Source organism: Syngnathoides biaculeatus, chromosome 15 (genome assembly GCF_019802595.1).
Source record: "Syngnathoides biaculeatus isolate LvHL_M chromosome 15, ASM1980259v1, whole genome shotgun sequence".
Taxonomy (NCBI): Eukaryota; Metazoa; Chordata; class Actinopteri; order Syngnathiformes; family Syngnathidae; genus Syngnathoides; species Syngnathoides biaculeatus.
In genome coordinates, this window is record NC_084654.1 from 25437377 (window position 1) to 25463489 (window position 26113).

The 26113-nt window shown below is 50.6% G+C and overlaps 3 protein-coding genes across 3 annotated transcripts; 1 reads left to right on the forward strand and 2 right to left on the reverse strand.

The window, feature by feature from the left end:
• Nucleotides 1-485: 485 nt before the first annotated feature.
• Nucleotides 486-8246, reverse strand: rcor1 (REST corepressor 1). The gene is made up of 13 exons (XM_061843567.1): nucleotides 7882-8246; nucleotides 7699-7758; nucleotides 5966-6046; nucleotides 5809-5861; nucleotides 5579-5740; nucleotides 5373-5491; nucleotides 5241-5310; nucleotides 5106-5156; nucleotides 4212-4361; nucleotides 4046-4123; nucleotides 2554-2611; nucleotides 1569-1784; nucleotides 486-668 (listed from the first exon to the last, which is right to left on the reverse strand). The coding sequence occupies exons 1-13, from the start codon at nucleotides 8057-8059 to the stop codon at nucleotides 634-636; spliced, it is 1311 nt and encodes a 436-aa protein (XP_061699551.1). The 5' UTR covers nucleotides 8060-8246; the 3' UTR covers nucleotides 486-633.
• Nucleotides 8247-8916: 670 nt separating this feature from the next.
• ankrd9 (ankyrin repeat domain 9) lies at nucleotides 8917-10323 on the forward strand. Its single transcript, XM_061842979.1, has one exon. The coding sequence runs from the start codon at nucleotides 9212-9214 to the stop codon at nucleotides 10202-10204; it is 993 nt and encodes a 330-aa protein (XP_061698963.1). The 5' UTR covers nucleotides 8917-9211; the 3' UTR covers nucleotides 10205-10323.
• Nucleotides 10324-10340: 17 nt separating this feature from the next.
• On the reverse strand, nucleotides 10341-25803 carry tecpr2 (tectonin beta-propeller repeat containing 2). Its single transcript, XM_061842975.1, has 26 exons — nucleotides 25671-25803; nucleotides 25382-25590; nucleotides 24233-24313; nucleotides 23375-23515; nucleotides 23175-23303; nucleotides 22792-22923; nucleotides 22214-22371; nucleotides 21900-22053; nucleotides 21558-21710; nucleotides 21139-21486; nucleotides 20519-20708; nucleotides 19717-19909; nucleotides 19501-19645; nucleotides 18718-18945; nucleotides 18554-18621; nucleotides 18367-18482; nucleotides 18129-18305; nucleotides 17861-18041; nucleotides 16244-16385; nucleotides 15869-16184; nucleotides 15549-15646; nucleotides 15330-15465; nucleotides 13225-13373; nucleotides 12614-12755; nucleotides 12381-12530; nucleotides 10341-12082 (listed from the first exon to the last, which is right to left on the reverse strand). Exons 2-26 carry the CDS (start codon nucleotides 25433-25435, stop codon nucleotides 11934-11936), a joined length of 3930 nt encoding a protein of 1309 aa, XP_061698959.1. The 5' UTR covers nucleotides 25436-25590; nucleotides 25671-25803; the 3' UTR covers nucleotides 10341-11933.
• Nucleotides 25804-26113: the final 310 nt, after the last annotated feature.

The window sequence follows — 26113 nt, forward strand, 5'->3', positions numbered from 1 at the left end:
TCTTCACGTTGATTGAATCCAAATCAATTTGGCGCATAAAAAAGTATTTAGAAAACGAGACGTCGCTCTTCAGCGTCCACGCAAAGTCATCCCGGTTGTTGTGCGTTTTGGACATTGCCCTTCTTCTTTCTGGGATAAACGTCGCCATCGGGAGACGTGATTGGCTGCTAACGTCATTCTTGAGCAATAGTTCCATGAAAAAATAATATTAAGGCAGGTCCTTTGAGTGGACAAAATGTGCATTTGCAAAACAAGTAACCTTAAGTTACAGATGGGATGACATCATCAGGAGACCTTCTGATTGGCCGAAAACAGCGCGCTTACCAGGTTCTTTCAGTTTATAAAAATGATTTTGCAAACCGGGTAACCGTGGTAACAGATGAGTCCTTTCAAATTTTGAAAAAGGTCTGCTGCCTTCAGAATCATTTCTGAGAACAAATAGAAGAAAAAGAAAACAAAAGGTGAGCTGCTTTCAGATTGATTTAATAAAACTATGGCAGGTCCTTTTACTTTATAAAAATGTATTTTCGCCATGGCAACTGATGATAGCGGCTCTTCACATGGGGCAAAAAAAAAAAAAAAAAAAAAAAGAAAAGAAAAGCGCACACTCAAGAGGACTGGACTTCACCGGGGTCAGAGGTCCCCAGGGGGCGGAGTCAGCTGGTCATCTGTTGAGCACAGAGAGACAAAAGTAGTGCTTTGGCGCGATCCCGGTGGAAAGCAATTACGTTATGTGCCGAGGAGCTTCGGTTAGGCAAAGGTCGTGCTTTCCCGCCGTCTCGTGGCGTCACGGCGGCGAAAAAGCAGCGATCCTTGTCAAGTGCTCTTCCAAAACGGCCGACATTTGGAGTAACACGCAAAGCAATGCGTGACTGTATCCGGGAAAGTAATCACATTACAATCGATTCAACAGTGACTATCTGACCATTATTCATTTGTTGGGAGAAGGAGCAGCCCAGCGCTTCTGCCCCCGTCGTTACGTGTTGAGAATTGAAAAAAGCAACAGAGAAAATGAGTATTGGAGGCCCCAATCGGGCCTCAAAAACATGACGCGCAGTCGCGTGTTGCCGCCGCGGCCGACGCCCTCTCGTTTTGACCCCACGCCATCGGGAAAGTCCAACGCTTTGCTGCATCCTGCCGGTCTTGCACTTCAGCGTCTTGAGAGAAGCGGATGTGAAAATGCTGCGCTCTTTTGCACGTTTAAGGATTCACCGTATTTGCCATTTGAAGTTTGCACTCCGTTGCTCCTTGAAACAATATTTCAGTTATTGGTTCATGTCGGCGACCTGCGTGGCCGCGTATCGGCTGCCAATAAGCTAAACCGCTTTATCCGCAGTACATTTATAATACAATGATGATGATGATTCCCTCCACTCGGCAGTTGCTGCATGTAACTATAAAAATGACTTTTGAAATTGATTGATCATCTTTTCTGCTAAAGTAAATCAGAAGTTAGTCGTTGGAGGTGAGCGTGTCATCGCTGGCCATGTGCAATTCCAACCCCTTTTCTGGGGGTGTCTTTATTTTTGCTGCCTCTTTGAAGCGAGAATCAAGTAGAGTCCGCCTACCGGCCGCGTCGTCCTCGGGGGGCCCCGCCGCCTCCATCTTGTCGTCGTCGGGGACGGCCCCCCCCTCCACGCCGTTCTCCGCCTCCCACTCCTGCAGCACCTGGTCCAGGTTGAAGCGGCGCCGGTAGTTGACCAGGAAGTTCTTCACCTGGACCACCGACTTGTTGCCAATCACGTCCGAGATGGCCTGGAAGTCCCGCCCGTACTTCCGAATGGCTGCCAATCAAACACGCGGGCCGATATGAGAGAGCGGCGCTCGACAGCCACCCGCGAGCGAGCGAAGGACTCGCTGAAGGATTTGGGTGAAGTGCTGCATGCAAGCACATTTACCGGACTATAAAGTCGACGGTATAAAAACAGAATACGGTAATTGGCACTACAAAAGACAAGATATCGAAGGAAAATGATCAACTTGACTGTTTTTAGCTAACTTTGCATTTTATGGCCTAGAAGGTGCAAAAATTCAAAATTGGTCCATTATCAAATGAATCAACAACTACTTTGATCACCGATTCCTTGAATTTCAGCCTTTGAAGAGATAAAATTCAGATTTCTGCTGTCTTCTATATTATCATTTTTGAAAGTTTTGTGGCATTACAAACCAAACCCAGTAACAAAGGATTTTTTTATTCAGTGAATTGTTTTTTTTCTCAACTCATTGACGAATTGGACATTTTCTCTATTCTGTATCTGCTGAATGCAACTCATAAAGAAACTCGTAATGTCATTTAGTGATTCAGCAACAGAAACAGTAAAGACGTCAATTTCACTTTTCTTGGCCTCAACAATGTTCGCAAAACAAATTAATGCCGCAGGAATTCCAAAAATGATCCTTTCCTACTTTCTTCCTCACATTCATTCGTGGCAAATTCCCTTGAAAAATTCAAATTTCATCCTGAGGCTCTTTTTTTTTTGGCTACACATTCCAGACGACATAGAAAAAAAAAAAAAAAAAAAATGGCCGGGTGGGGGCGGGGGGCCCTACCTTGAACGGCCAGAAGCTGCTCGTCCGAACTCCAACGCCCGTTGACTTTGCAGCTCACCTGAGACACGCGCGCACACAAAAAACATCATCATCATTAGCATGTAATCACTTTCAATGCAATTCATCAGCACTTTGCCACCTTCTTCGCCATCCCAACCGGAACCACTGGGCCTGCCCGCGTCACCAAAATTAGCACGTCCACATAATAAAACCCACACGAGCAAGCGCCGTCGGACGGCTGTGCCGTCAGCCGCTAGAGGGCTCCCGAAAGCCCGGCAAAAGTGGCCCGGTCCAATAGTCCACAGCCGATCCGCCCGCCGGCTTAGAGATCCAACAGTTGAAAACGGCTTTGCCTCTTCGGGGTTGCCATGGAAACACGGCCGACTTTTTTTGCCATTCTGACTGAAGATCTCCGCTCGACTCTTTCCACGTGGCTTTGTCAATCTCCATCGGGTGCGCGCGAGATGCGCCGCGTTTCGTCGGCACGGCCGTGTGACCCGCGTCACGTCACTGATGGGGATTGTTTTTATGCATTTAAAAAAGAAAATCTCCGTCTCAAAGGAGCATATTTACGCCATGCGCAGACAGTAACGTCACGTCGCCACCGAGGACGGCAGACGGCTTTTCCGACTCCTCTGAATACGACGAGAACGTCAAAGGACGGATCACGCGCGGACAGACTGCAGCTTGACGTGTCGTAAATTGACTTGCGATGGCTTCGGCAAAAGGAACGTCGCCACCGGGCGCCCCCGAAGCAAATTGCTTTGCTATATGCAGTCTGCTACGCTATGCTTATGTCAAACTTCAACTCCAGAACTTGTGTCTGAAATCATCTCGCGCGCGGAAGCGCTTTGGAGTTGGAGTTTACAAATTGTATTCCCTTTCAAAAACGTTGAGATAACACAAGTATTCCTTTGTTGTTGTTAAACCCTTTTGCAAAAACAGCCCCGCAAGGCAAACCATGACTACAAATTGGCCCGTGACCAGACCGAGTTTGACTCCCCAGCAGTTTGGCACGTCGTGAACGACTCTTGAGCAAAAGAGGCTCCAAGCTGCCACTCCCACTTCGGGAAACAAAGACGGTAACTTTGAAACTTTGCCTTACAAAAGTCCACCAACGCCATGTTCACGCACACACAAAATGGAAAGCGACAAGCATGCTAATGAAACTAGCATCAATGTCACGGTCACATCCATTTGAACACAAACAGTGCAGCAACTCGTGCAGAATGACAATCCAAGCCAACTTGCAGACCGACGCTATACGTTCTTCATCCTGGGGAACAACACCACCTACTTTACTGCAGTTTACCGAGCAAAGTTGTGCGACTGTCATCTTTGTGTGGCCAGGGCACGACGCATAAATGGCGTTCCCATTCATTGCAATGGGGAAAGACGACTTGGGACACATTTTGCGCGGGACATCGCTGCGGTTACTTCATCCGGCTAAATAATCGTTGTTGTCATCTACTTTTTCCGACGAGGCGGTTACCTCGGGTTGTCGGAACTGGTCCACCCCAGAGTCCAGTTTCTCCTTCAGAGCGCTGTTGGACTGCTTGATGCTCTGGACCTGAAGCAAACATTGATTTCTTTCATTATGTATGTATTCACTCACTCACTCACACAAACACAAACACGGATGCGGCGGCGGCGGCGACCTGTCGCTTGGCGGCGGTCAGTTGGGTGTCGAGCTGCCGCAGGACGCCGTGAGCGCAGGAGGTGGACAGCGAGACCACGTCCTCCTGCTTCAGGAACATTCCTCTGGGGGGGCGGGTCTTGGCCCGGTGGGCACCTTTGGCACCCGACGCCTGGCGGGACCATGACATTTCACGCAAACGCTTTTTCGCTATCTTTGCGTTATCCACAGCTCGCTGCTTTGCGATGCCAACCGAGAATTGATTACTTGCCAGTGCCATCAGGTTTTGCAATCATGATGAAAATGGTTTATTTTCATTAAACTTTGACAAAATAATGAAATAAATCGTTTTGTTTTGACTTTATGGGTAACAATCTAAGACCAAATGACGTGATTTTCTGACAAACACGTGACTTCAATGCAGCCTGTTGGACTTTTGGCTTCTCACGTGTCCATTACACCAAATTCAGTCCCGTCGAAGTCCCCCCAGGAAACTTTCATTTGCAGACAGAAGCTCCCGATAAACACCTCCGAAACGCCGCCACTCCCCGGGAGGTGAATCCCTTCGTAGGATCTGCGCAATCGATATTTGTACCCACCCTCGAAAAGGAGCGGATCCCTTTTTTTTCCCCTTTGACCCTCAAGCTGAGGCCATAACGATTCCAAACTTCCGCCTGCCGAAAACGATGAGTCGTTGTTATCCGAGAGCTTTTCCGCTCCGAACTTTGAACGTTTCCACGCAGAATTTGTCGCTGCGGTTCTGGCTCGAGCAGGCCGTTTGTATGTTGTTGTGAGCGACTCGGATGAAGATTAGATGACATTTTCTGAGCAATTTCTGAAGAAATCCAGTCGACATTTCCTCGCCACTGTTTCTCAATCCGCGCGCCTGACCGAGCCGACGTCGGCGCGCTCTTACTTTGAGTCCAGCAGCGGCTTTCGCCTCCGGCCGCTCGGTTCCGGAACTCGGCTAAATGACGGGAGAAATGAAGAAGCGTATGAAACGATGACAATCCGTGAGGAAGACGTAATCGCGGCGTCGCCTCGAGCTGACCTCCTTGACGTCTTCTTTAACGTGGTTGGACTCGGAATCGCTGGCGGGATTTCCCTGACTTTCGTCGTCACTGAAAGGCGCGCACGGTTTACGGCCGTCGGCCTCACGCGGGATGAAAATGCGTCCGCTCACCTGTCGTCTCTCTCCCTCTTGACCTTGCGGCTCTGCCTCTCCATCAGGCTGCTCCTGTTGCGGCTTTTCTTCCACGAGTAGTAAAAGCGGACCAGGCTGGCCATGGACTTGTCGGGCAGCTGAAATCAAGACAGGAAGCGGTCAAGACGGTCCAACGGTCGCTCGGCTCTCGCCGGACGAAAAATGAGGGCGGGCGGCTCGCCCACCATCTGCTGGATCCGGTGGAAGCTCTTCCCGTGGAAGCTGAAGGCCTGCTCGAACAGGACGCGGTCCTCCACCGTCCACTCGTCGGGAAACGGCGTGAAGTTGGGCAGGTCGGCGAGCGACTTCTCCACGTCGTGCTGGTGCCAGAACAGCATGCCCAGGGCCTGCAGACCTCGCGGCCGTCAAACGGGCCGGCCGACGCGCGCCAACGTCAGCGGGACCGGCAACAAACCTGCTCCATGTTGTATCCGTGCTTGTCTTTAGCGATGGTGATGTACTCGTCCACTGAAAGAAACCACAACAAAGTGGACAAACGGCTGCAAGTGCACATTTAGAATCCATTTTTGATATATTGGGCCAGTCAAAAAAAAAAAAAAAAAAACTCTTACATTGACTCTGCTGAACACTGCTGCTGGGACTCCACACCAGCATGCCCACGCTGTGAGACAGCTGGCACGCCTTCGCCACCTCTGCAAACACACACGCGCGCGCGCGACATTCAAGTGGACCCAAAGGCCATCGATCCCTACCAGAACCTCCCCGAGCAGAAACACCATTCTGGGAAACGCTAAGATTTTGGTTGATAGAAATACGTACCACGTAACGTGCCGCTGCCAGTCCCGAGGCGCAAAAAAAAAAAAAAAATCAAATAAATTGGGTGGGCTGGGTCAGGGAGGGCGTTTGCTTTAAAAAAATTGTGCTGGCCGAACGCGCCGTGTAAACCCGTTATTGGATGGTAATAAATGTTACCATGATATTTATTAGCACGAGACGCTACCCTGTTGACTTTAATGACCTCCACCAGTGACCTAAACACTAGCGTGCATTTTGTTTTTCCCGCGTGTGACATCAAGTCAGGTTGCGCTCACGTGTTATTGTATGTAATATTCCTAACGAACGCCACTGATGAGCCTCAAGTGAAGCAGCCAATGCAGTCGGGTTATGAGTGCGGACATGCAAGTGTGACGCGTTCTCATCCTCTCCAACTTAATTCCATCTAGATGCACGGCCGATCACCATGTCCAACGTATATTGCATATTGTATTCTTGCAACACTCGAATACGATCCCAGACTGTCACGTGCTAACCAATCAGCTGCCTTTTTTCCCAACCTCCATCTGAGCGGAGGAGGAGGAAAAGCGCACATAGGTGAGACGGCAGCAACGCGTTGATAAGGAAACAAGTGACACCGGCAGGAAAAGGAGACGATTCAATTTTATTGACAAATTCCGGTCGGGGTCACAAAGGCGCCGCTGCGTCTGATGGCCAAAGTCTCATCTGAGAGGCTCCTCTCCAAAAAAGAGGGCAGATCATTTCCGGATAGACGGAAGAAACCCCGTCAGCTCCTCAAAGCTGGAGGCGCTTGGACAATATTTAATGGAGGCACCTTGTCTGGACGTTGGCGTTTTTCTTTTCTTTCTACATCATTTCATTTGGATTTTCTTCTGTTTTGTAATGACTTGCTGTTTTTTTTCTCAATTTAAAATATCGTTAGTGGGAAAAAAAAAAAAAAGTCCAACAGTTTAATTGTAAATGACTTCTATTTACTTTTCTGTGTTGTAGTAGTACGCAGGAGCAGATCTCACCGACCTGGCAGATAATCCAGCGGGTCGGTTCCAAAAATAGCGCACCACTGATGAAGCATCGTGAGTTAGGTTAGTTAACCTTAACACGGAAGGCTTATATACATATTATACACTGTTTAAAAGAAAACGAATTGTGTTTATGAAAAAAAAAAAAAAACAATAGATTAGAATGAATAGAAACAATGTCAAGATGGAATTTAAATACCGCGGTATTTTTCCTCCCCAAGGTTGTAATCTCACGCCATCGAAGTGCATACATCAGTACTGGCTGCGTTGTTTAAAACTGGACAAGGATGAGTCGTCGTTGTATTAGTTAGCATACTCATTATTAGCAAGTCACGTGCAAATTTTGGGTTTTACTATTTCTTGTAGCAGCTAAACCGCAGGGTTGTTCTTTTTTTTTTTTTTTTCATGTTCTTCTTCACCGAATATGTTTGTAGAGCAGTTGGCTAACTATGACAAAGTGTTCCGACAAATTGTTTTCGAAGTGCACGCGAGTTGTCCGAGGCTACCCGATCCAACTGTTACTTTCTTACCAGGGTCGAAGTCCGGAACCACGGCTTGAAACTGCGATCCCACCCGCATCCCACCTCCGCCTGTAGAGCCCCAAAAACAAACAAACAAACAAAACAAAACAAAAAACAGAAACGCAGGCACTTTAGAAATGAGGCAAAGGTGAGGCAGTTTTGGTTTTTGTTTTTCCGACCGAGGCTACCCACCGTGCTCCTCGTCACTACTGGAGCCAGAACTTCCATCTTCCCAGCAGCCCCGGCCGCTGCTTCCATTACCGGACACGCTCTTCCCGCCGATGCTCATCGCCGCTCCGGGGCCGCGACCTCGCCTCTTGCCTGCCACCGGCGCCGCCACCTCCGCGGTCCTTTCGAGCATGGGCGCCATGGGCCCGACGCGACCGACGCGAAGCGGTGTTCGACTGCGAGAAAAAGGCCGACAATAAGGCCACCTTCTTCGGGCCTCACCACAACAGGAAGGCTAAAAAAGAAAAAAGAAAAAAGAAAAAAAAAAAAGTCGGCTCAAACTAACTGGAGGAAAGTCGGGCCGGAAGTTGAGACCGGAAATAGACGAAGAAGAAGTAGTAGTAGTGGTGGTGGTACAGGACCAATTTAAATTTCAGAAATACAAATTGAAGTCTTGTCGCAGTTTTACGAATAACGGAGATGAGCGAGAATATTTTGGATGTTGTTCTAGCCTCTTGAAGATATTAAGGCTAAAAAATGTGGGCTAATTCGAAAATGGAGGCGGAAGTTGTGACCGGAAGCAGGCGACGAATTAAAACAAAGTTGTAGTGGGACAAGCGGTGGAGCGGGGAAATATGACAACAAATTGGAAACACAAATGATGAATGACATATTTTATGAATGCCAAGTCTTCCAGTTATTCTGGAAAGCGCTGTTTAGGACTCAACACGTAAATGATCTTGCTTCGTCTACATTACATCAGTAGCTGTCAGATTCAAAACTTGTCTACCAGGCAAATTTCGTATTCACAAATCCAGTAATATGTATGTAAACCAATTCTTCGCTTTTTTTTTTGAATTGAACTAAACATTTTGCACGACTCGCTAAAAATGGGGTGCCATGACAATCCCCCACGAATACCAGAGAACATTCTAAAAACATTTGATATAAGATATATTTGATATAAGAACCGCGCACGAAGTGGCGGCAATGCGCATTTTCAACACTAGATGTCACCCGATAACAAACCAGAAAAAGCAGAAGACGACGGCGAAGAAAGTTGACGTTGGTTGCGATTCAGTCAGTCCCCCAAAAATGACAATATTACAATTGCTGCAAAGATGAAAAGTAGCACCTAAGAGTTCATTAAAATGTCAGCCCTTTAATAATCTGTTTTTGGTAACAGACAATGGCACGCGCCCCTTCGTGTCCCGGTGACGTCCGTGATGTACTCTGACCATGAAGCTCAGTCATGTGAGGTGGAAAATGTTCGCTATGCCTGCAATGTGCACTTAGCAACGCCCCCCCCCCCCCCCACACACACACACTTGAGCCCCCAAACAAACGTCCTCACATGGACGCACCGGAGAGGGGGCCGGGGGGGGGGGGGTGCATGTCAACTATAAATGTAGCTAAACTGCAAGGGTGGCTGCCGCCAAAGAGGCTGACAACGCAGCCCCGAGGTTCAATTCCTCAAAGTGTTGCTATGCCGTGGCTGCTCTCGTCCCCGTCGCAGCCCCCGACCCCGTCCGCCTCCCAGCGGCACTGCGAACGCACCGCCTTCGCCTTCTACTGCGCCGTGCGGGACCGACTTCCGGCATGGCTGCTGGAGGACATGCGCAGCATGGAGGCCTTCCTGTGGGACGACGGTCACCCGCGCTCCTTCTCGCCCGCCGACGCGCTCATGTACGCGCTGGTGCACGACCACCAAGACTACGCGCGCTACCTCCTCCGCAGCTTCTCGGTCAAGGCAGTCCACCTCTCGCAATGCGGCGTGTGCCAAAGCAGCGGCGCGGCGCATCTGCATGTGGCGGTCCGCTACAACCGCAGCGCCATCCTGGCTTTGATGGTGGACACGTTGAAGGCCTCGGCGCCCGAAGGATGGCGGCGGGAGTATCTGAACAGCTGCGGGGGCTGCACGCACGGCGACGGCGGCAAGACCGCCGTGCAGCTGGCGGTGGAACTTTCGCGCGCCGATTGTCTGCTGCTTCTTCTCGTGCACGGAGCGCAGCCACCCGCTTTGGACGCAGCCCTGGCGCGACTGGCCGGTTCCGGCGTGACTGAGCGGCGGGACGCCCGGCGCTGCCTGGACCTGCTGCTGCTCTTTGCGCCGGAACCGCTGACTCTTCCCCGTCTGCGGGATGAACCGCAGCGCTGGCGAAGCCTGCTGGGATGGGACGTGTTTGCCTGGTTGAGTGGGCTGGCACCGCCGCCACTTCTGCTCCAGGCACTCAGGACTTTAGCCCGATCCGTCCCAGCTCAAATGAACCAGTTGCCCGCTTTCCTGCAGCCCCAGCGTGAGCTGAGACTGGACTCTCCGTTTCCGTCGAAACACACCGACGCATGATGGCGTCTGCGATGACGTGAACCGTCTCGTTGTCCTTGACTTTGGACCGCGAGCCCATGGACTGTACTGTACATTTCTGTCTTTTATTATTCTGTAATAAAGTGAAAACACTCAACTAACACTTGACTCAGCAGCTTCTGTGTTTATTACATTTACGCGTTAGTTTACGACCCATCAACGCACGGCAGGGTGACATCAGTTCCGGCTCCGACACAGAACCTGAAATATACAGTAAAGTGCAGCAAGTCTACCAGAATCATTCCAAAGTTTTTTTTACAGTGGCTCCATCGTTAGTCATGTTTGCTGAAGTTGGCGCTTGTAGTCCTCGGGACATGTTGGGTCGGTTTTTGCAGTCTTCGACTGCTTCAGACTGTCTCCACTTTAAGTCTAGTCTAGTCTAGTCTGTCTCGAGTGAAATGAAGCAGCCGGCCACTTTCCTGGAGCCACGTGGCAACCTGGGACTGGACTTTCTGTTACTATGAAAAGAGACCAAAACATGTACGTGATGGCGTAAACAGTCTTATGATCCTCGAGTCCGAACCGTGAGCCCATACACATAACCGTGTTTTGGTTGTGTAATAAAGTCAAGGGCACTGAAGTGATTCTATGCTGAGCAGCTTCTGAGTTCATGGATACGTCTTTAACCGATCATCACGTAGCAGAACGACATCAATTCCCAGGTTCCGCGTCCGAGCCAACACTTAAAACATCCAGTGTGCAATAAAGTGGAGCTCATTCCAAGAGTTTGGTTAAGTCCACTAGAATCTATCAAAGCTTGCGTGGTGAGTGAAGTGTGCCGAAGTCACAATGTAGTCCACCGTATGTGGTTTATAGAGTCCATCATGGGAAGCTCATCCAGGTGGGAGCACGCTTGTTCCTGCAGGGGTTCTTGAACCGAGTAGCACTAAACCTCATGAGAGTTCTTCAGAGTCTACTGATGTCCAGAGCATTTGCACGAGTCCACTTGAGATTCTACCAAAGTCTGCCAGTATGCAGTCGAGCTCAAACGAGTTCAGTTAATTTAGCATGTGTGAATGCAGTCCAGTAGAAACTCAAGTCCATCATCATCATCCACCAATGCCCAGAGTCTCCCCCAAAGTCTACCACGTACCAGTCTACGTATGTGTGTATACATAGTCTACGAAGGTAGGTCATAGGGAGCTTGCTCAGGTGGGATAGTCCCTATTTGCCCAATTCACTGGAGTCCAGGTGGGTCTATCGAGTGGATTCAAGGTAAGTTCAGTCTCTTGAAGTCTGCATAAAGTGTATTGGACACAGTTCATCTTAGGGTGGAAGTCTCATTCCTTGTTCGCCTGAGAGCACCGGAGATCACTTGAGTCCATCAATCCACTGCTGTCCACAGCACCTGCGAGAGTCCAGGTGAATCTTAGTCCCTCAGAGTGTGGCGGGAGTATTTACACGTACGCAGAGTACAACCAGGGGTACATCCTCAGGAGTAGAATTTCTCGTGCACCCAAGAGTTTTTCCGCTCAAATCCCTGATAAAAGAAGCATCTGCATGAAAGAAGTCATCCTCTTCCTGGCTGTACTGGATATCGCTTTGATCTTGCACACCCGTTCGAGCAGTTTGCAAACCGCTTGAGCGAGTTCAAGACATCTCTCAGTTATTGTCGTAACAGCAAGTCGCAGTTGGGCCACATCAGGCTCATTTCATGGGAAGCGCTTAAAAGAAGTTTCAGCTATTGTACAGAATTCCACAACGGACGGCATCAGAGGAGCTCCCACCCGTCGTCGACGTCGTCACCGGCCGTTTTCCCGAAGGGGGCGGGGTGACGGGGGGTTGGTGGGAGGAGCTTTGTCATCCGACGGGCCAGTCCGCCAAGCGCAGTCACCGCCCAAAGCTCGTCGTCTGGAGTGACTGCGGGGACAGAAAGAAAAACTGCAGGAGACCACCTAACGGTTAACGATCCCAAACTGTGGGAATGCATAGGAATTAACGGGAAATGGAGGGTATTTTCATGGGATCACTTGTGAGGGAATTAGAGTACAACGATTCCCCACATATTTGCACAAATCGGCCTCCTGAATCAGAATCGGAATCTGAATTCTCTTTACTGCCAAGTATGTCAAAGGGGACCCTAACCCTTGGCACTTGCTGAAATACTCCACTCGTCACTGTTTTTGTCCTCAAGCTAACCGGTGCGAACCAGTCTCACCAGTCAACCAGTTGGCATTTCCCGGAATCTTCTTCCAGTAGTCTCCAGCCGGGTTTCTATCAGAGACGCCGTAACGTCGGGCCAAGTCTCCATTGACGCATCGGACCCAAACTGTCCGACAACTCAGAACCAGCTGACTGACGCTCAGACCTGAGGGATGGTCGGAGAGGCGTCGCTGAGTCGAGGACAGACAAACCGACACGTGCGCGTAGTGGAGGGGAAGGCAAACAAACCTGGTACCAGGTCCCAATTTGTCCCGACCGGCATCTCATCACTGAGTCCCGTCCTCACAAAGACGGCGCCTCTGTTGTCCAACGCCCACAGAAGACGATCGTTTGGACTCGTCTCAATACTGACCAGCTGAACTCCAACAGGCTGCGAGCAACATGACATCGCCTTAATCTTGACAAATAGTTCCACAGTAGATGTGTATTCCGATGACCACGGACGGGTCCTACTGTATGTATGCGTGGCATGACCAGGAGGTTCTGGATTTGGATTTGGATTTGTGCTCCCATGATCCATGATCATGATCTTATGTACGGGACACCTCGATTGGTAATTAGAGATTTGTGATTCCGGATGCCTTCTTTTACATCAGCATTAACTTTTCAGGTGGTTCTCCATGTGTCTTATCTTGTTTGCTGGTTCTGGACAGGTGATCTAGGTGTGTGTTACCTAAGCAGGTGCTTTTAGATCTGTGCTATGTGGTCACGTGCTTCTAAATAGGTCTTACCTAGACAGGTGGTTCTATATGTCTGCCATTTGGTCAGGCGGTTCTAAATGTACACCTGGACAAGTGCTTGTAGAACCCCCAAGACTGCTGGTTCTAACTATGTGTTACCTGCTCAGGTGGTTCTATGTGAATCCAAGCGGGAAGCATCATGTTAGGGTTCAGCGGTTGGGTTCCAACTCGGAAGTAGACCAGTCCTCGATTGTCCACAGCCCAAACGTTCTGGATGCCGCAGCTGACGCTCACCAGACGTACACTTCCTGTGTCAGAAACATTCGCATTCTGTAAATACGGCACGTGTGGTCGCTAGCTGAAGATGTCAATCTGGAGTTCGAGGCTAAGATGGAATATGAGCGCGATGAGAGCATCTTGACTTTCAGAGCAGATTGCAGGTCAGTCTGTTTTTGGGAGAACAGACTCACATTTCACTGCCACCCCGCTAACCTTCGAGGACGCCACACTCGCCAATCAGCTTAGATTCCTCCAAATGTTGACGACGACAAATGTCCGCCTCAACTCACAACAAGCCGTCAATGGGTAGGGAAACATATGTGACAGCTATTGTACAATCTGTCAATTTGTTAGCACGCGACAGGAAGCTATTGTTTAATTACTTAATGAAATCAAATAAATAGCAATATCACACACAAAGGACTGACGTTGTACTCCCCAATTTTACGTCTTGGTACTGACTCATGTGAACGAAAGGCTACTAGTTCGCTACACGCACTTCTGAGGCTGCTTCAGGTTCAACTCCATCAATAAAAACACTGCAAATGATGACCATGTCATTTTTGCAATAGATTAAACTGACTGTCGTTTTTCTTTTGATTATGATTCCGTTACCGGTTAGGCCCATTACATGACAAAAAATGCTCACGTTTGTTTTCCAGAACAGAGCAAATATTTGCAAGGTTCTCATTTTGACAAAACATCAAAGACAATCAGTCTGCTTTCACCAAGGACGACACAAATCACAGATTATTTGCTGTTGAGAGGCTGATCAGACCAGAATATTGGATCCGAATTTTAAACTAAACTGTGGCTCCAAACAATCAATTGATTATCAAATGAATCGTTGACTATTGCATAATCGATTGTCTGATAAATGGCGACGCACATGTTACAGAACGGGCGTTTGGCTTGAGTGATCTGCAAATTGTTTTAATTTTGCTGTTTTTCTGATGTAAAAGCCGTGTCTCGCCTCAACAACGGCGGGGAAACGCGAGACGAGAACATGTCAGCTGGTCAGAGACACATCAACAAATGTTACGAGTTTACAGGGGTGTCAAATCACTCCCGATATCGGGCGGCGTGGCGGCCGAAAGCCGACCCTGCGCCTGCGTCACGGACACGGTCTTGGGGGGGCAGAATCAAGCGGGCGGGACCTGCGACCCGGTCGGAGTCATGCGCTCGCCGATAGCAAGGACGAGGACCACGGCTAAAAACAGACCTGATGGAGCTCGTTATGCAACATTCAGCTGTCGGTGTGACACGGGGGGAGCAGTTGTGTGCGTGTCAGACAATTGACAACATGATTTTTAGTGACATTACAGAAGTAAAAGACTTTGGCGAAGTCTGGCTGCCAACGAGTTCCTAAACGTCTAACCCGGCCGGATCAGACGACAAGGCAAATTTGCTCATTGCTGGTCGTGGATGATGTCACAGGACAAGACGTTTTGGAGTTCCCCGCAAAATATGTCGGACCCCGTGTGAGAAATCACCCGCGATAACGACTCGGGCCGGTATCGCGTCTAAAATCCTGGAGCCTGACACAGCCTGCAAAAGTCTCTCCTTGTCCCGTCAGCTCAGGGCCGTCAAACTCATTTTGGTTGTGGGCTGCTTTGTTGGTGCGGTTTCCCTCAGTTGGCCGTTGATTGTGAAAATGTAAATTGTAAATGTTTCATCACCTCAAATATACACAACGAACTGATGGATGTCTACATACGAAATCAGAAGTCAAGGACAAGACTATTCAGACCGCTCACATTATTGTAAAATGGGAATTTGGTAACCAAAAAAAAAAAAAAAAAACATAAATGCTTGGAACCTTGTGTCGCCTCTTGCATTATTATATGCTGCAGATTTTAGCAAGTATCACGAAAGTTGAAGAGCAAGATTTTCTTTTGCGCGGCGAGCCGGTTCCGCCACGGACGGACCTCACGACAAAAGCGTCTGACTGCCGACTACTCCCGTATCTGGACGGCGAAACGAACCCAGCTGACTGAGGTCCAGCGGCGTCCAGTGGAGGCCGCAGGGACAGGACGGAGACAGCGTGCGGATGGAAACCCGGCCGTGGGAGTCCAGTCCCCACAGGGCGTCGCGGCAAGCAGACACCTGGCTCAGCTCCACCTGAGCAGGTGGGAGAAAACCAGTACGGAACCAGAACAGCGGGAGACCAAAGCGGAAAAAATGTGAGCGCAAACGCGACTGACATCGGGTGGCAGCGGGACCGTGGACGGGCGGAGTTCTCCATCATGGTCCCACACGCAGAAGAGATCCTTCTTGCTCTGAGCCAACCACAGGAAGGCACCTGAAACACAACTGCTGTCAGCGTGGCGGTGCCGTGTGATGTGATGCGGCGTCTCGTATTCGTATAATGTGGCTCTTCTCTTCGTGCGTGTGTGTGTGTGTGTGTGTGAGGGGGAAAAAAGGGCGGCAGAGTGTTCGTGTAACGTGCTGTGAACGAATAATGCACAAAATCGTACAGGATCTTCGAGTGCCTCGAACAGTGTGCGTGCGTGCGTGCCGTTACCCTCTTTGTGGGGCACGGACGAAGAGGTGACGGAGCTCCACCTGGTGGCCGCCACGGTCCCTCTGGGGACCAGGTTCTGCCAGAAAGTTCCCACCAGGCTGCCCCGGGCCAAGTGCAGCTGGTTATGTCCGGACGCCACCCAAACGCCGCCCGCGTTGGCGCTCAGAAGGCAGGGCTGGCGTTGCGAGTACTGAGACAGGAAGGCCACCACCCGCTCCATCGGCGCCCTGGTTACCGTGGCGACGCTCTGCGTGGCGTTCAGGAGCGTCTGGAACAAGCTGCCTTGATCGAACACCACGTAGTCGGATATGCTGACCTGCGGGAGAGGAGACCGCGTCGGATGGCGTCGCCTGCGTCGGCGTGGGCGTGACGTACCTGCCACCAGTGGTCATCGTCCCCCTGCGGCCGTTCCGAGGAGACTCCGGTTCTGAAGAAGAGTCTCCCGCTGATGTCCAGCGCCCAGGCTGTGCCGCCGTCCCCCAGCGTGACGCACATGAGCTCCACGCCCTGAGCCTCGCTGTCACGTCACCCGCCGCGTGGCAGACAAAAGACAACAAGCCGCTTACATGCCACCGCGTTCGCCTCGCCACTGATATGAAGTCCTCGCGCTCACGTGATCCCGAGCGTCGCGCCAAATCCTGAAGGAAGCCTCCTGAAGAGGGCCCCCCCCAACACACCCTAAACCAAGGGTCGCCAAAACGGTGCCCGCACAAGGGAGATGTCTTTTTCCACCATTTGCTATATTGCTTCCATCTAAGTTCATCTTTCTTCATTCATTTATACGCGTAGCACTATCGTGAGAAACAAATGAATTGTTGCAATTTCTGCAGATGTATTAAAAATGAAACACCGAAATATGTATTCAGGCACATTGCTGTGACACTCGTACATTTAACTCGAGTGCCGTCCATTTCTTCTGATCCTGGAGATAGGCCGACTCCTTCGCTTGAGTCCGGCTGTGTTCGATTATACTGACAGAATCGCGGCAAGGCACTAACAGATCGACCAAGCCCAAGACAAGCCCGAGGACAGCAACGACTTAGATCCAGAACTCCAGGCTGGTCTTTGCCTCGGTTAAGGTCGCAGTTGATGATACAACAACAAGGAAGAGGCCGTCGGGCAAAAAATGGCACCAATGGCAGACAATACGTTTGGGGCAGAAAACATTCGATGCGCCGACGAGATGAAAGTTGAGAGTTTTGGAAGGTGTGTTTCTGGTTTTACATCTGGCATAAACGGAGTACAGCGCTTCAGAAAAAGAACATCCTAAGAAAAGCAAAACACGCCGGTTGGTAGTGTGACGCTCTGGGGCTACTTTTCTCCTTCAGGACCTGGACAACAAACCGGAAATCCCGAAGAAGAATGTTCAGACGTCAGTTTGTGAGCCCGAACCACCGAAGCAGGGTAATGATCCACAACGCACGGGGCAAGTCGACTTCTGAATGACTTCAAAGCAAAATGAAGGTTTCGGCGGGAACTGGTCAAAATATGTCCTTGAATCGGATTCAAATGCAGTCCGGCCGGGCGTGACTGAAAACCCTCCACTTTTGCTGCCAAGCGATATGAAACACTCCTTGGCAGTTCTAGAAAAAGGTTGCTTTCAGCCGATGCTGCTGAGGATGGCCCAACCACTTCTGAGATCGGAGGCGCCATGACAATTTTTCTTAAGCTGATATGGGCTACATTTGTATAGTAATTTGATAAGGAGGCCAATACTTTTTTACAGCACGAAACACTATCAGTTAAGTAGTTATGCCGCAGTAATATCCAGTCGTAACAAGAGTAGGACGAGCAGTAGTTTTAAAAGTGCAACAACATGAATAATGCTGTAATATTCTGGCGGTGTTACAACAGCGACAGTCGTATGGCGCCAATAGTAACAATGTACTTACTGTATGTATTGTTAAGGTAACGGACAGAATTCGTCCATTCTTCAGGTGGCTTTTGATTCGTGACAGAGTAGAACTGAGGTAGCGGCACACGCGGCGTTACCTGACGGTGTCGTACTTCCAGGTGTCTCCGAGGCAGCTGAAGCTGTGGAGTCCTTCCCTGTAGAACAAAGCGTTGTGCTCGCTCAGGGCCCAGGCCACGCCCCCTCGCACGCACACCTGACTGAACACGCAGGGCGTGTCCACCTTCACCGAGCGGGCGCACGGACGCTCCGCGCTCAGACCTGACGGGCGCGCGCACAGAACCGGAAACAAACATTAGGCAAAGCTCCTTCAACGGTCACCCACGGAGGGGAGCGGCGGGTACTCACCGGTCTGTAAGTACAGATCTCCGTTGGTCCTGATGATCCAGGCCGAGTCGTCGCTGAGGGCCACGAAGGCCGTCTGCTCCGCCGCCTTGTACCAGTGACGCTTGCCTGGCGCCGCCGCCACTTTGGCGCAGGCGAACGCCGTCAAGCTCTTCTGCTCCACCTTCCACAGCAGGTTGCCTAGCGACATGCCAGATGGCTACGCTTCGCTTCGCATGCCCGCTAACGCTAACGCGCTCACCTGAGGGAGAGAGCGCCGCCTGGTGGATGTTGTCCTCGAAGCGCTGCCACTGGAGGCTGCTTTCGGGCAGAGGGCTGCAGAAGAGCCCCCCTCGGAAGTCCAAACACCACACGTGCCTGCCACACAGTGTAAACAACCTTAGCACGCCCGCGCAAACGCGAGAGCGCGCACGCACGCACCAACGCACCTGTCCGTCACATGAAGACTCAGTATTCCGCATCCGGGTCCGGAGTACCCCATCCAGCTTTCGGCCAACTAGGGGGGAAAAAAAAAAAAGATCTGTGAGGTGCTGCTCACATTTGTGTTCTCACTCCCCGTCCTGCCCCCTTCCAGGTGATTTTTAAGGCTGACCTGCTCAGCTTCGCGCCCACGTCCGTCCCGACCGTCCCGCTGCGACGCTTCTCCGTCGGCCTCTTGGCGGTGAGTGTTGCTGCGTTGTTCCACATTGCCACCGCCCACACGGGGCAGAGCGTGGCGGTAGATGTCGCCCTCCTCGTCATCGCTAGACACGCTGGGCTTCGTCAGTCCAGAATCCGAAGTCTGGTCCATCACGCCCGCAGGTGGCGCCGAGTCGTCGTCCTGCACATTGTACGGGAAAACCGTCAAGGGCTTTTTCGACCCAACTTGCTCAGTGTGAACGGATAATAATCCATCCCAAATATGGAAGTGGTGACATAAAAGTCTTGTAGGAAGTCCAGAAGCCTTTTGTCCTTCATTTGCTCATTTCCAGGAGGGAAAAGTCACACGGCAGCAAAACGTGGCGGCATGCGACTATCTCATACTGACTTGACTTGAACTCATTTGTGAGCTTTCTAGTTCCAGGAAAGCGTCTCGAGGCGTATTTCAGGCTGAGCTTGGAAAAGGACTTTGAAAAGCTCCTGCAGAGACGCTTCGGTTTTCTACTGGCCCAAAGTTCAAATATTACAACTGCCTCCTTCATTTCTACCTCCAGTAAAACGCCACCAAAATGGCACTCGAAAATCCCTCCAGCAGCCGCGCTGCCGTTGGAGGCGCGTTGAGCGAAACCGCACTGACGGGCCCCCGGCAAACACGTAACGAACGGCAACGTCGAGCCGAGACCCTCCAAGCCTGCGCTGGGACACTGAAGGGCCGCGATGTCGGCTTCCCGTTTACCTCGCCGCCCTCCGCTTGCGTCGGAGGTCCGAGGAGGGGGTCGTCCCGCTCATTCCGCACGTAGGAGAAGGTGCACTCCAGCAGGACGTCCACATCCGGGGCGAGGGGCACCGCCTCCTTCTCCGCGCCCTGCGGGGTCCGCCCGCTGGGGAGAAGCACGCGTGAGACCGCGCTGACGTCGACGGGATTGCAGAGCGCCGACGTTCAACGCCACACCTGGAATGCTCTCTCTCCTGATCTTCAGCCTCCTCCTCATTTCCATCGCCGACCTCCATCCGAGTGTCCTGTTTTGGGGGGTCCAAGTCCGCCACGGACGCTGCGCCGCCCCCGTCGCTGCAGCTGCGATCTCGGACCGGAAAGGTCGCCTCCGAGCAGCTGCTCTCGGACAGACGATTCCCACTGCCGCTGTCTGCCAAAGGAAAACAAAGACTCACCGGCCCCGTTCGCACAGGTAGCGTTTTCCTGGCTCGATGTCCTGTGTGTAATTTGGGTGGGGGGTGGGGGGGGGGGATTTGGGCCCGTACAAGCTAATTTCAGAGCTGTCATAAAGATGAAAAGTTTAGTAATGCCTGAAACTCATCGGGCACTCCGCTGTCACACTGATGTCGCTGCGCGGCTGAATTCGGGTTAGACCGATTCGACGTCATTTTCACTCTGATCAGCATCAATTTTAAACTGGAGTACATTCTCTAACAGAAGAAAAAGTCTCACATTTTCATTTTTATTTTGATGGCGATATTGTCCCATTCCCGCGAAATCAATATCACCACTCAATAAGATTTATCGGCCTCGTCTCAGTTTGAAATCTGTAATCGCCGATAACAACTTTTGTGTTGCAAGCAATTGGCAGGTGCGACTGTCGCCACGCGATTATCCGTGAAAGCACCTAAGGAGTCATTTGGCGTTCTGACGGCGGGCGGGCACGCCTCGAACCGTCGGAACGGGCCGAGCCGCGGCGGCCGCGCGACCCGCAAAAATGAATGGCGGCACGTGTATTTGTCGCAGAGTGCGTGCTCGCCTTGTCGTTGCCGCTTCTTCTTCTTCACCTTAACGGCTTTCACCACCAGCTCCTGCCACACCTCCTCCTGCCCCAAGGGGGCGCTGTAGCGGCGGCAGTCGGCGTCGCTGGAGGCGTTTCCACGGAGACTGTCCCAGGAAGTCACGGAGCTGCTTCGGCTTCGCGAGCAGCTGGTCAGGATGCCGATGCCCTGATGACAACACGGCAGCGCAGGACGCTTCAGTGGCAAGACGGGGATTGCCGTATTTACACAAAAATAATAATAATAATAATAACTTCCACTCAAATGACTCGGTGGCTTCTGTAAAGCCGTCCCAGTGATTAAGTGACGTGCGAGTTGAAATAGCTGCTGCATAATTGACTTCAATTAAAAAAAAAAAAAGTCACAGCTCATTATCATCTGTAAAAGGGACATTTACAGCAGCAGTAAATTATTGGGAGGACAAGTACCAGCAGGAGTGGTTGCGCCAATTACATATTTGAATAAAACAAGAGTGCGCCTCAAATACACGCTTGGTGTAACGATGACGATCGCAGTCGCAGTTTCAGCAGTGTCAGTATCGCGAGTAATTGCCGTGCGTACCTCATGAAGTGGTCAAAAGAAGCAAAACGGCGGTCACCTCGTCCTTCTCCTTCTCCTTCTCCTTCTCTTGCGCTTCCTCAGCTTCCTCCTCTTCCTCTTCGCCCTCCTCGGCGCACCTCCCGCCCCCTTCCGCGACGACGGCCAGGGTCCTGATCGGCTGAGCCGTTTCCACGCAACCCGTCGGCGCCATGACGGCGGCTTGCGGCATCAACGGCGAGGACAGACGCGCGGGGAAGCGAGAGGCCGAAGGGGAGACGCCGCACGCTGCCTCCGGACTGTCGGACAGTCGGATGAGATCTCGGTCTCCCTTCAGGACGAAGATCTCGTTGTCGCAGCAGGACAGCGACACAATATCCCCGCCGCTCTCCAAGGCCCCCACCAGTACCTGGTCAAAAAAAACGTACGAGTCAGCTGTTAGGCGGACGCCGCGCGAGCGCAACGCCGACACGTTGGCACCTGGCTGACGCAGTCCAGCACGTAGATGCTGTATTCGTTCCAGCTGAGGATCCAACCCTCCTTCAGGAAGCAGCTGAGCAGACCCAGCTGACGCTCGGCCGGACGGTACGCCCCCGCCGGACCGGAACGAGGGAATATCTCAAAGTGGGGAATCTGACGAACGAACCGGGAGGACGAGTGACTACGGGCTTGGTCGTCGCAGTGTCACTTTCCGCATTTGCAACAGTAGCTGCAGCAAATTTGCCAGTAGGGGGCGAACACCAGCAGCGGTCGGCGTAGCAGGAGGGCTATCGGAAGAATTATCGTGCCGTAGTAGAAGTAAATTACTACAGAAGTGAGTACCTGAGTATCGAAGACGGCTTTGAGCAGTCTGGTGTCGATCACGTGACCCGAGACGTCGGACCTCCAGAGTCTGAGTCCCGGGCGGGCGGCAAACACTTGAAGGTCGCTTTGCTTGCAAAGAGCCGGCAGGAAGCAGGCTCCGAACCTGCCGTTGCTGTCGCGGGAACACGTACATATTTCGTCTTATCGTCATATTTCTAACTCAACACACGGCAATTCGTAACAAAATCGTCGGTTGTCGATTACGTCACACAACCAACAAGTGTGATCGTTGCCATGAATATCAGAATCGTCTTTTGACACGTGACACTCACCACTTCCTGGGTTTGGTGCCGAGCTGCTGGACCTGCTGCGTGTGCGTGAGGTACAGCAGCGAGCGTTGCTGCGTGGACACCAGCAGAACCTGCTGACTGTAGTCCAGCTGGACCACGCCGCCGGGTTCCTCCAACAGCAGCGTTGGGGTGCACGTACCCTGAAAACACGAAGGTTACTTTTCGTGGAATCAAGAAACGAGGTTTCTGCGTACATGCGTGGCGAGTCTCCTCTTGTCGAAAACCACGGATGCAGTCCAGAAACGGGCCAACGGGTCATTGCCAACGGCATTTCGAAATATGCCTTGACGTGGCAATCCCCATCTTCTGAGACAATCGCGCGATGTTTTTGCGGTTCAGTAAAACGGTGTCACAGTGAAAAGTCATTGACTTCAATTTTTTCACAATGCGCCATGTCAATCGCACCGGGCCATGTCATTTGTTGGGCGGCGGGCCGAAGTCCTGTTTCATGAATACCGAGTCAACGCTCATTTGAGTTTTATCCAAGCCAATCGTCGTGGACTTAAGTCCGAGTCGCTATTGTCGCCCCCGGTGAAAAAGTGGCGGAACTGCGGTGTCACCTGATCCAAGTCCAGAGCAGAGAAGACCACGCGTCCTTTGTCGTCCCCGGAGAAAAGCTTCATGCCGTTGGTGCTCCACGCCAAAGACGTGACCGTACCTTTGTGGAGGCCCACCACGTCGAAGCGCCGCAACTAAAGGCACACGCGCACAAAAAAATTATGGAAAGCAATCTTGGAAGTGGAAAAGGTTTTATGTCATGTCAAAAATCTAAATCTTCTGATTGATGCGTGAATACTTTTTTTTTTGTGCCTTGAGCAAAAGGTGAATTTCAAGGACAAAGAGCGGATATAAAAAGTCGGGGGGAAAAAAAAAAACACTTTCCAGCATTAAGGTGACTTCCAACTTGGTCGACACCATTTTGGTCTGAGGTGCAACAACTCGCCTGCTTGTTGCGACCCGGCAGGGGCGACACCAGCTGGAAGACGGCCACCCGACCCGACGCCGTTCCCGCGGCCACCAGGTCGTCAAAGCAGCTCAGCAGCTTCACGGCGGTGATGGCTTCGCACTTCCCCTGAACACACAAACATGCGTTGGGTGACCTCACACCAGAGCCCAAAGAGAGAAGAAGAAAAAGAGCGCCACCTCCAGGCTGTACTTGTTCATGTGCGCCAGGCCGCGGCAGTACAGGTACAACATCCCGATGCTGCTGCCCACCGCCACGAAGTCGCGGCTGCTGTCCACCGCCGTCAGGTAGACCACCACCGAGCGGAAGCCGCGCTGAACCTGCAGGTAGCGTTTTTCAGCTGCTGCGGAAATTCTTGCCTTCCTTTCATACTGCCAATGCAGTACACTGTCGCTAACCCCCGTCCATCCAAATATCTTCGCTTTTATATTTTTTCAAAGATTGATACTATTGCCCTGGGGGGCGGGGTCGCTTTAGCAAGGATCCCCAGACTTCCCTTTCCTAGACTCGTCGGCGACTTTGCGGCTACTTCTGGGGACTAGCTGCGTCGCCGGGATGTTGCGTTGCGTCTCACGTTTGATTTCATTTGAGACTTTTTTTTTTTTTTTTTTTATGTCAGAAGGTCTCAGAGATGTTCTCCCTCTGACTGGGGAGACATCTGCAATTTCTCTGAGACCTGACAGAGACGACGAGCGAGACAAGTAGGGAAGGAGCAGAGACGTCGCGGGGACGTGGCCGTCGCAAACACTTCTTTAGTACGCCGGTGAGGTAACCCCAAAGACCGTTTAAAATAGAAAAACACACACAAACGATGACGTTCCACAGGATTTTACTTTCATGTAATCCAGGATTCTTGTACAGTCGGGGACCAATTATCATATTCTACCATTTTCATCGAGAACAGCATGGTAAATGTCCATTATTTGAGTACAAAATAGCAATATACAATGTCCAGTGGCCATGCACACAAAATTTGTTCACTGCATTTTGGCCACCACGGTGAACACATGGAATGCAAATAGATCTTTAGATTTTACTTTTGCCGGGATGGCGTTCAGCAGGTCCTGCAGTGGGCAAAATTCCCTCAGGGCGGACGGCTGGCTCGCCATGTTTCCCTTCTGCGGGGGAAGAAGAGTTTTTTGTCTAAATGATGATCTGATCTCAATGAAAGAAAGTTTAACAAGTCTGCCGTCATAAAACGTCAGCCGGCTTCGTTAGCGTCAACGGATCGGTGGCCGCCATTTGGGTTCTGATGACTCATTTCAGAAGTTTCCAAAGTTGCACAGGCCTACACATCAAACTGGCTATCGTGGGGCAAATGGACAGGAATTGTCGCAAATCCCGATGACGACGTAAAGACGGATTACCCAGAAGGCCCCTCCGTTTTCTTTTTTTTCCAATTTCCAAGATGGCTGCTTCTGCTTTGTGAAATTTTATGTAAAAAAAAAAAAAAGGAAAAGGAAAGTAGCAATTCAAATAAAAACCGCATCGACAACGAGATTAGGCATTTTCGATTCTTCATGTGAAATTCCCTGTGGTTTTTTTTTTTTTTTTTAACATTTTATTTGGCAAATGATGGTGATTTCTTTAAATAGTAAACCCACACTTCAGCTATTTTACGAGTTTTGGGAGTGCCATTTTAATTACGCATCATGGAAAATAGCAAAGGAATAGGCTGGTGACAGGTCAGCGATCATTATCTGAATGTTTCATAGGAATAGCTAAAGAATTAAAGTTATGGGCATTTTATTCAGTAAAAACAAACATTTCGGTCACAGATTTTGCATCGTTTCTGAACAAAAGTTATTTACCCTTAATTCCCGAACTTGAAAGTTGAATAACTTAGCTCGTCCTTAACCTATCACGGTGATCTTGGTGTCAGTGGAAAGTTGATTTCAAGATCTTTCAGGATTGAAAAAAATCCATTTCAGCATCGAACCAATTTGAACATTTTGCTTACGTACATTCTTTTTATAACATACCTACTTCATGTCAACACAATTAGTAAGTCGATGCTTGCCAATGGAATCCAAGACAAAGACAAAACGAAAGCTTATTTAAAATTGACCAAACAGACGCACACAGTTGTTGTTTTGAGCTAGCTACCCACGCCATGCTAAACTAACAGCCGAGGGACGGCACGGTGGGCTCATATTAACAGCACAGGCACAAGATGTGCAACTCACAGGGCAATGTCGTGGGGAACAAGTCGTTGGGTTGTCCGTCCAGATGTTATTCATCCCAGCAGGAGTTGGACGATAAACAGAGGCGACATCGCCCTGTCAGAGTGGCAGACGTCATGTTGAGAACGTCATCACAGCGCGTCCGTCGGCTGCACTGCCGTCGCAGCGGAGTTTCCCCACGAACTTTCTAGGCAAGACGCGCCCCACTGCAACTGCATGAATGACATTGTGAGGCGTATGGAAATATTTGGAACCGTTTATGATGGGTTCATATTATTATTAGAGTGGGTACTTTAGTGGGATATGTTAACGCTGCCGCAATTAAGTCCCGTCTCAAAGCATCAGGGCGCGTGCTAAGTGGTACAACAGCCAATCACAGTGGAGCAGCGCGTGTCCCGGAGCCAGTAATATTGGAGAAGGGTGTGGCCTGTCTAGAAATCTCGTGGGAATCCGAACAACCCACCGCCATCCGATTTGCGACGCCATCACCCTGCGTCATACATATATATTTAAGTTTAAATCTATTCGAAGGAAACATTTTTGCCCATGAATGAACATTTTAAACCAGTAATGTGTTTTTTTTTTTCGTCCAATTATTTCCACTCAGAATCCAATGACGTCGAAGGAATTGAATGAGAGCCAGTAGGGATGAAAAAAAAAAAAAAACCCGGAAAATGGATTTCAGGTCTCATTTCCAAAATAAAAAAAAGTAAACAAACACAATTTATTTTTGTT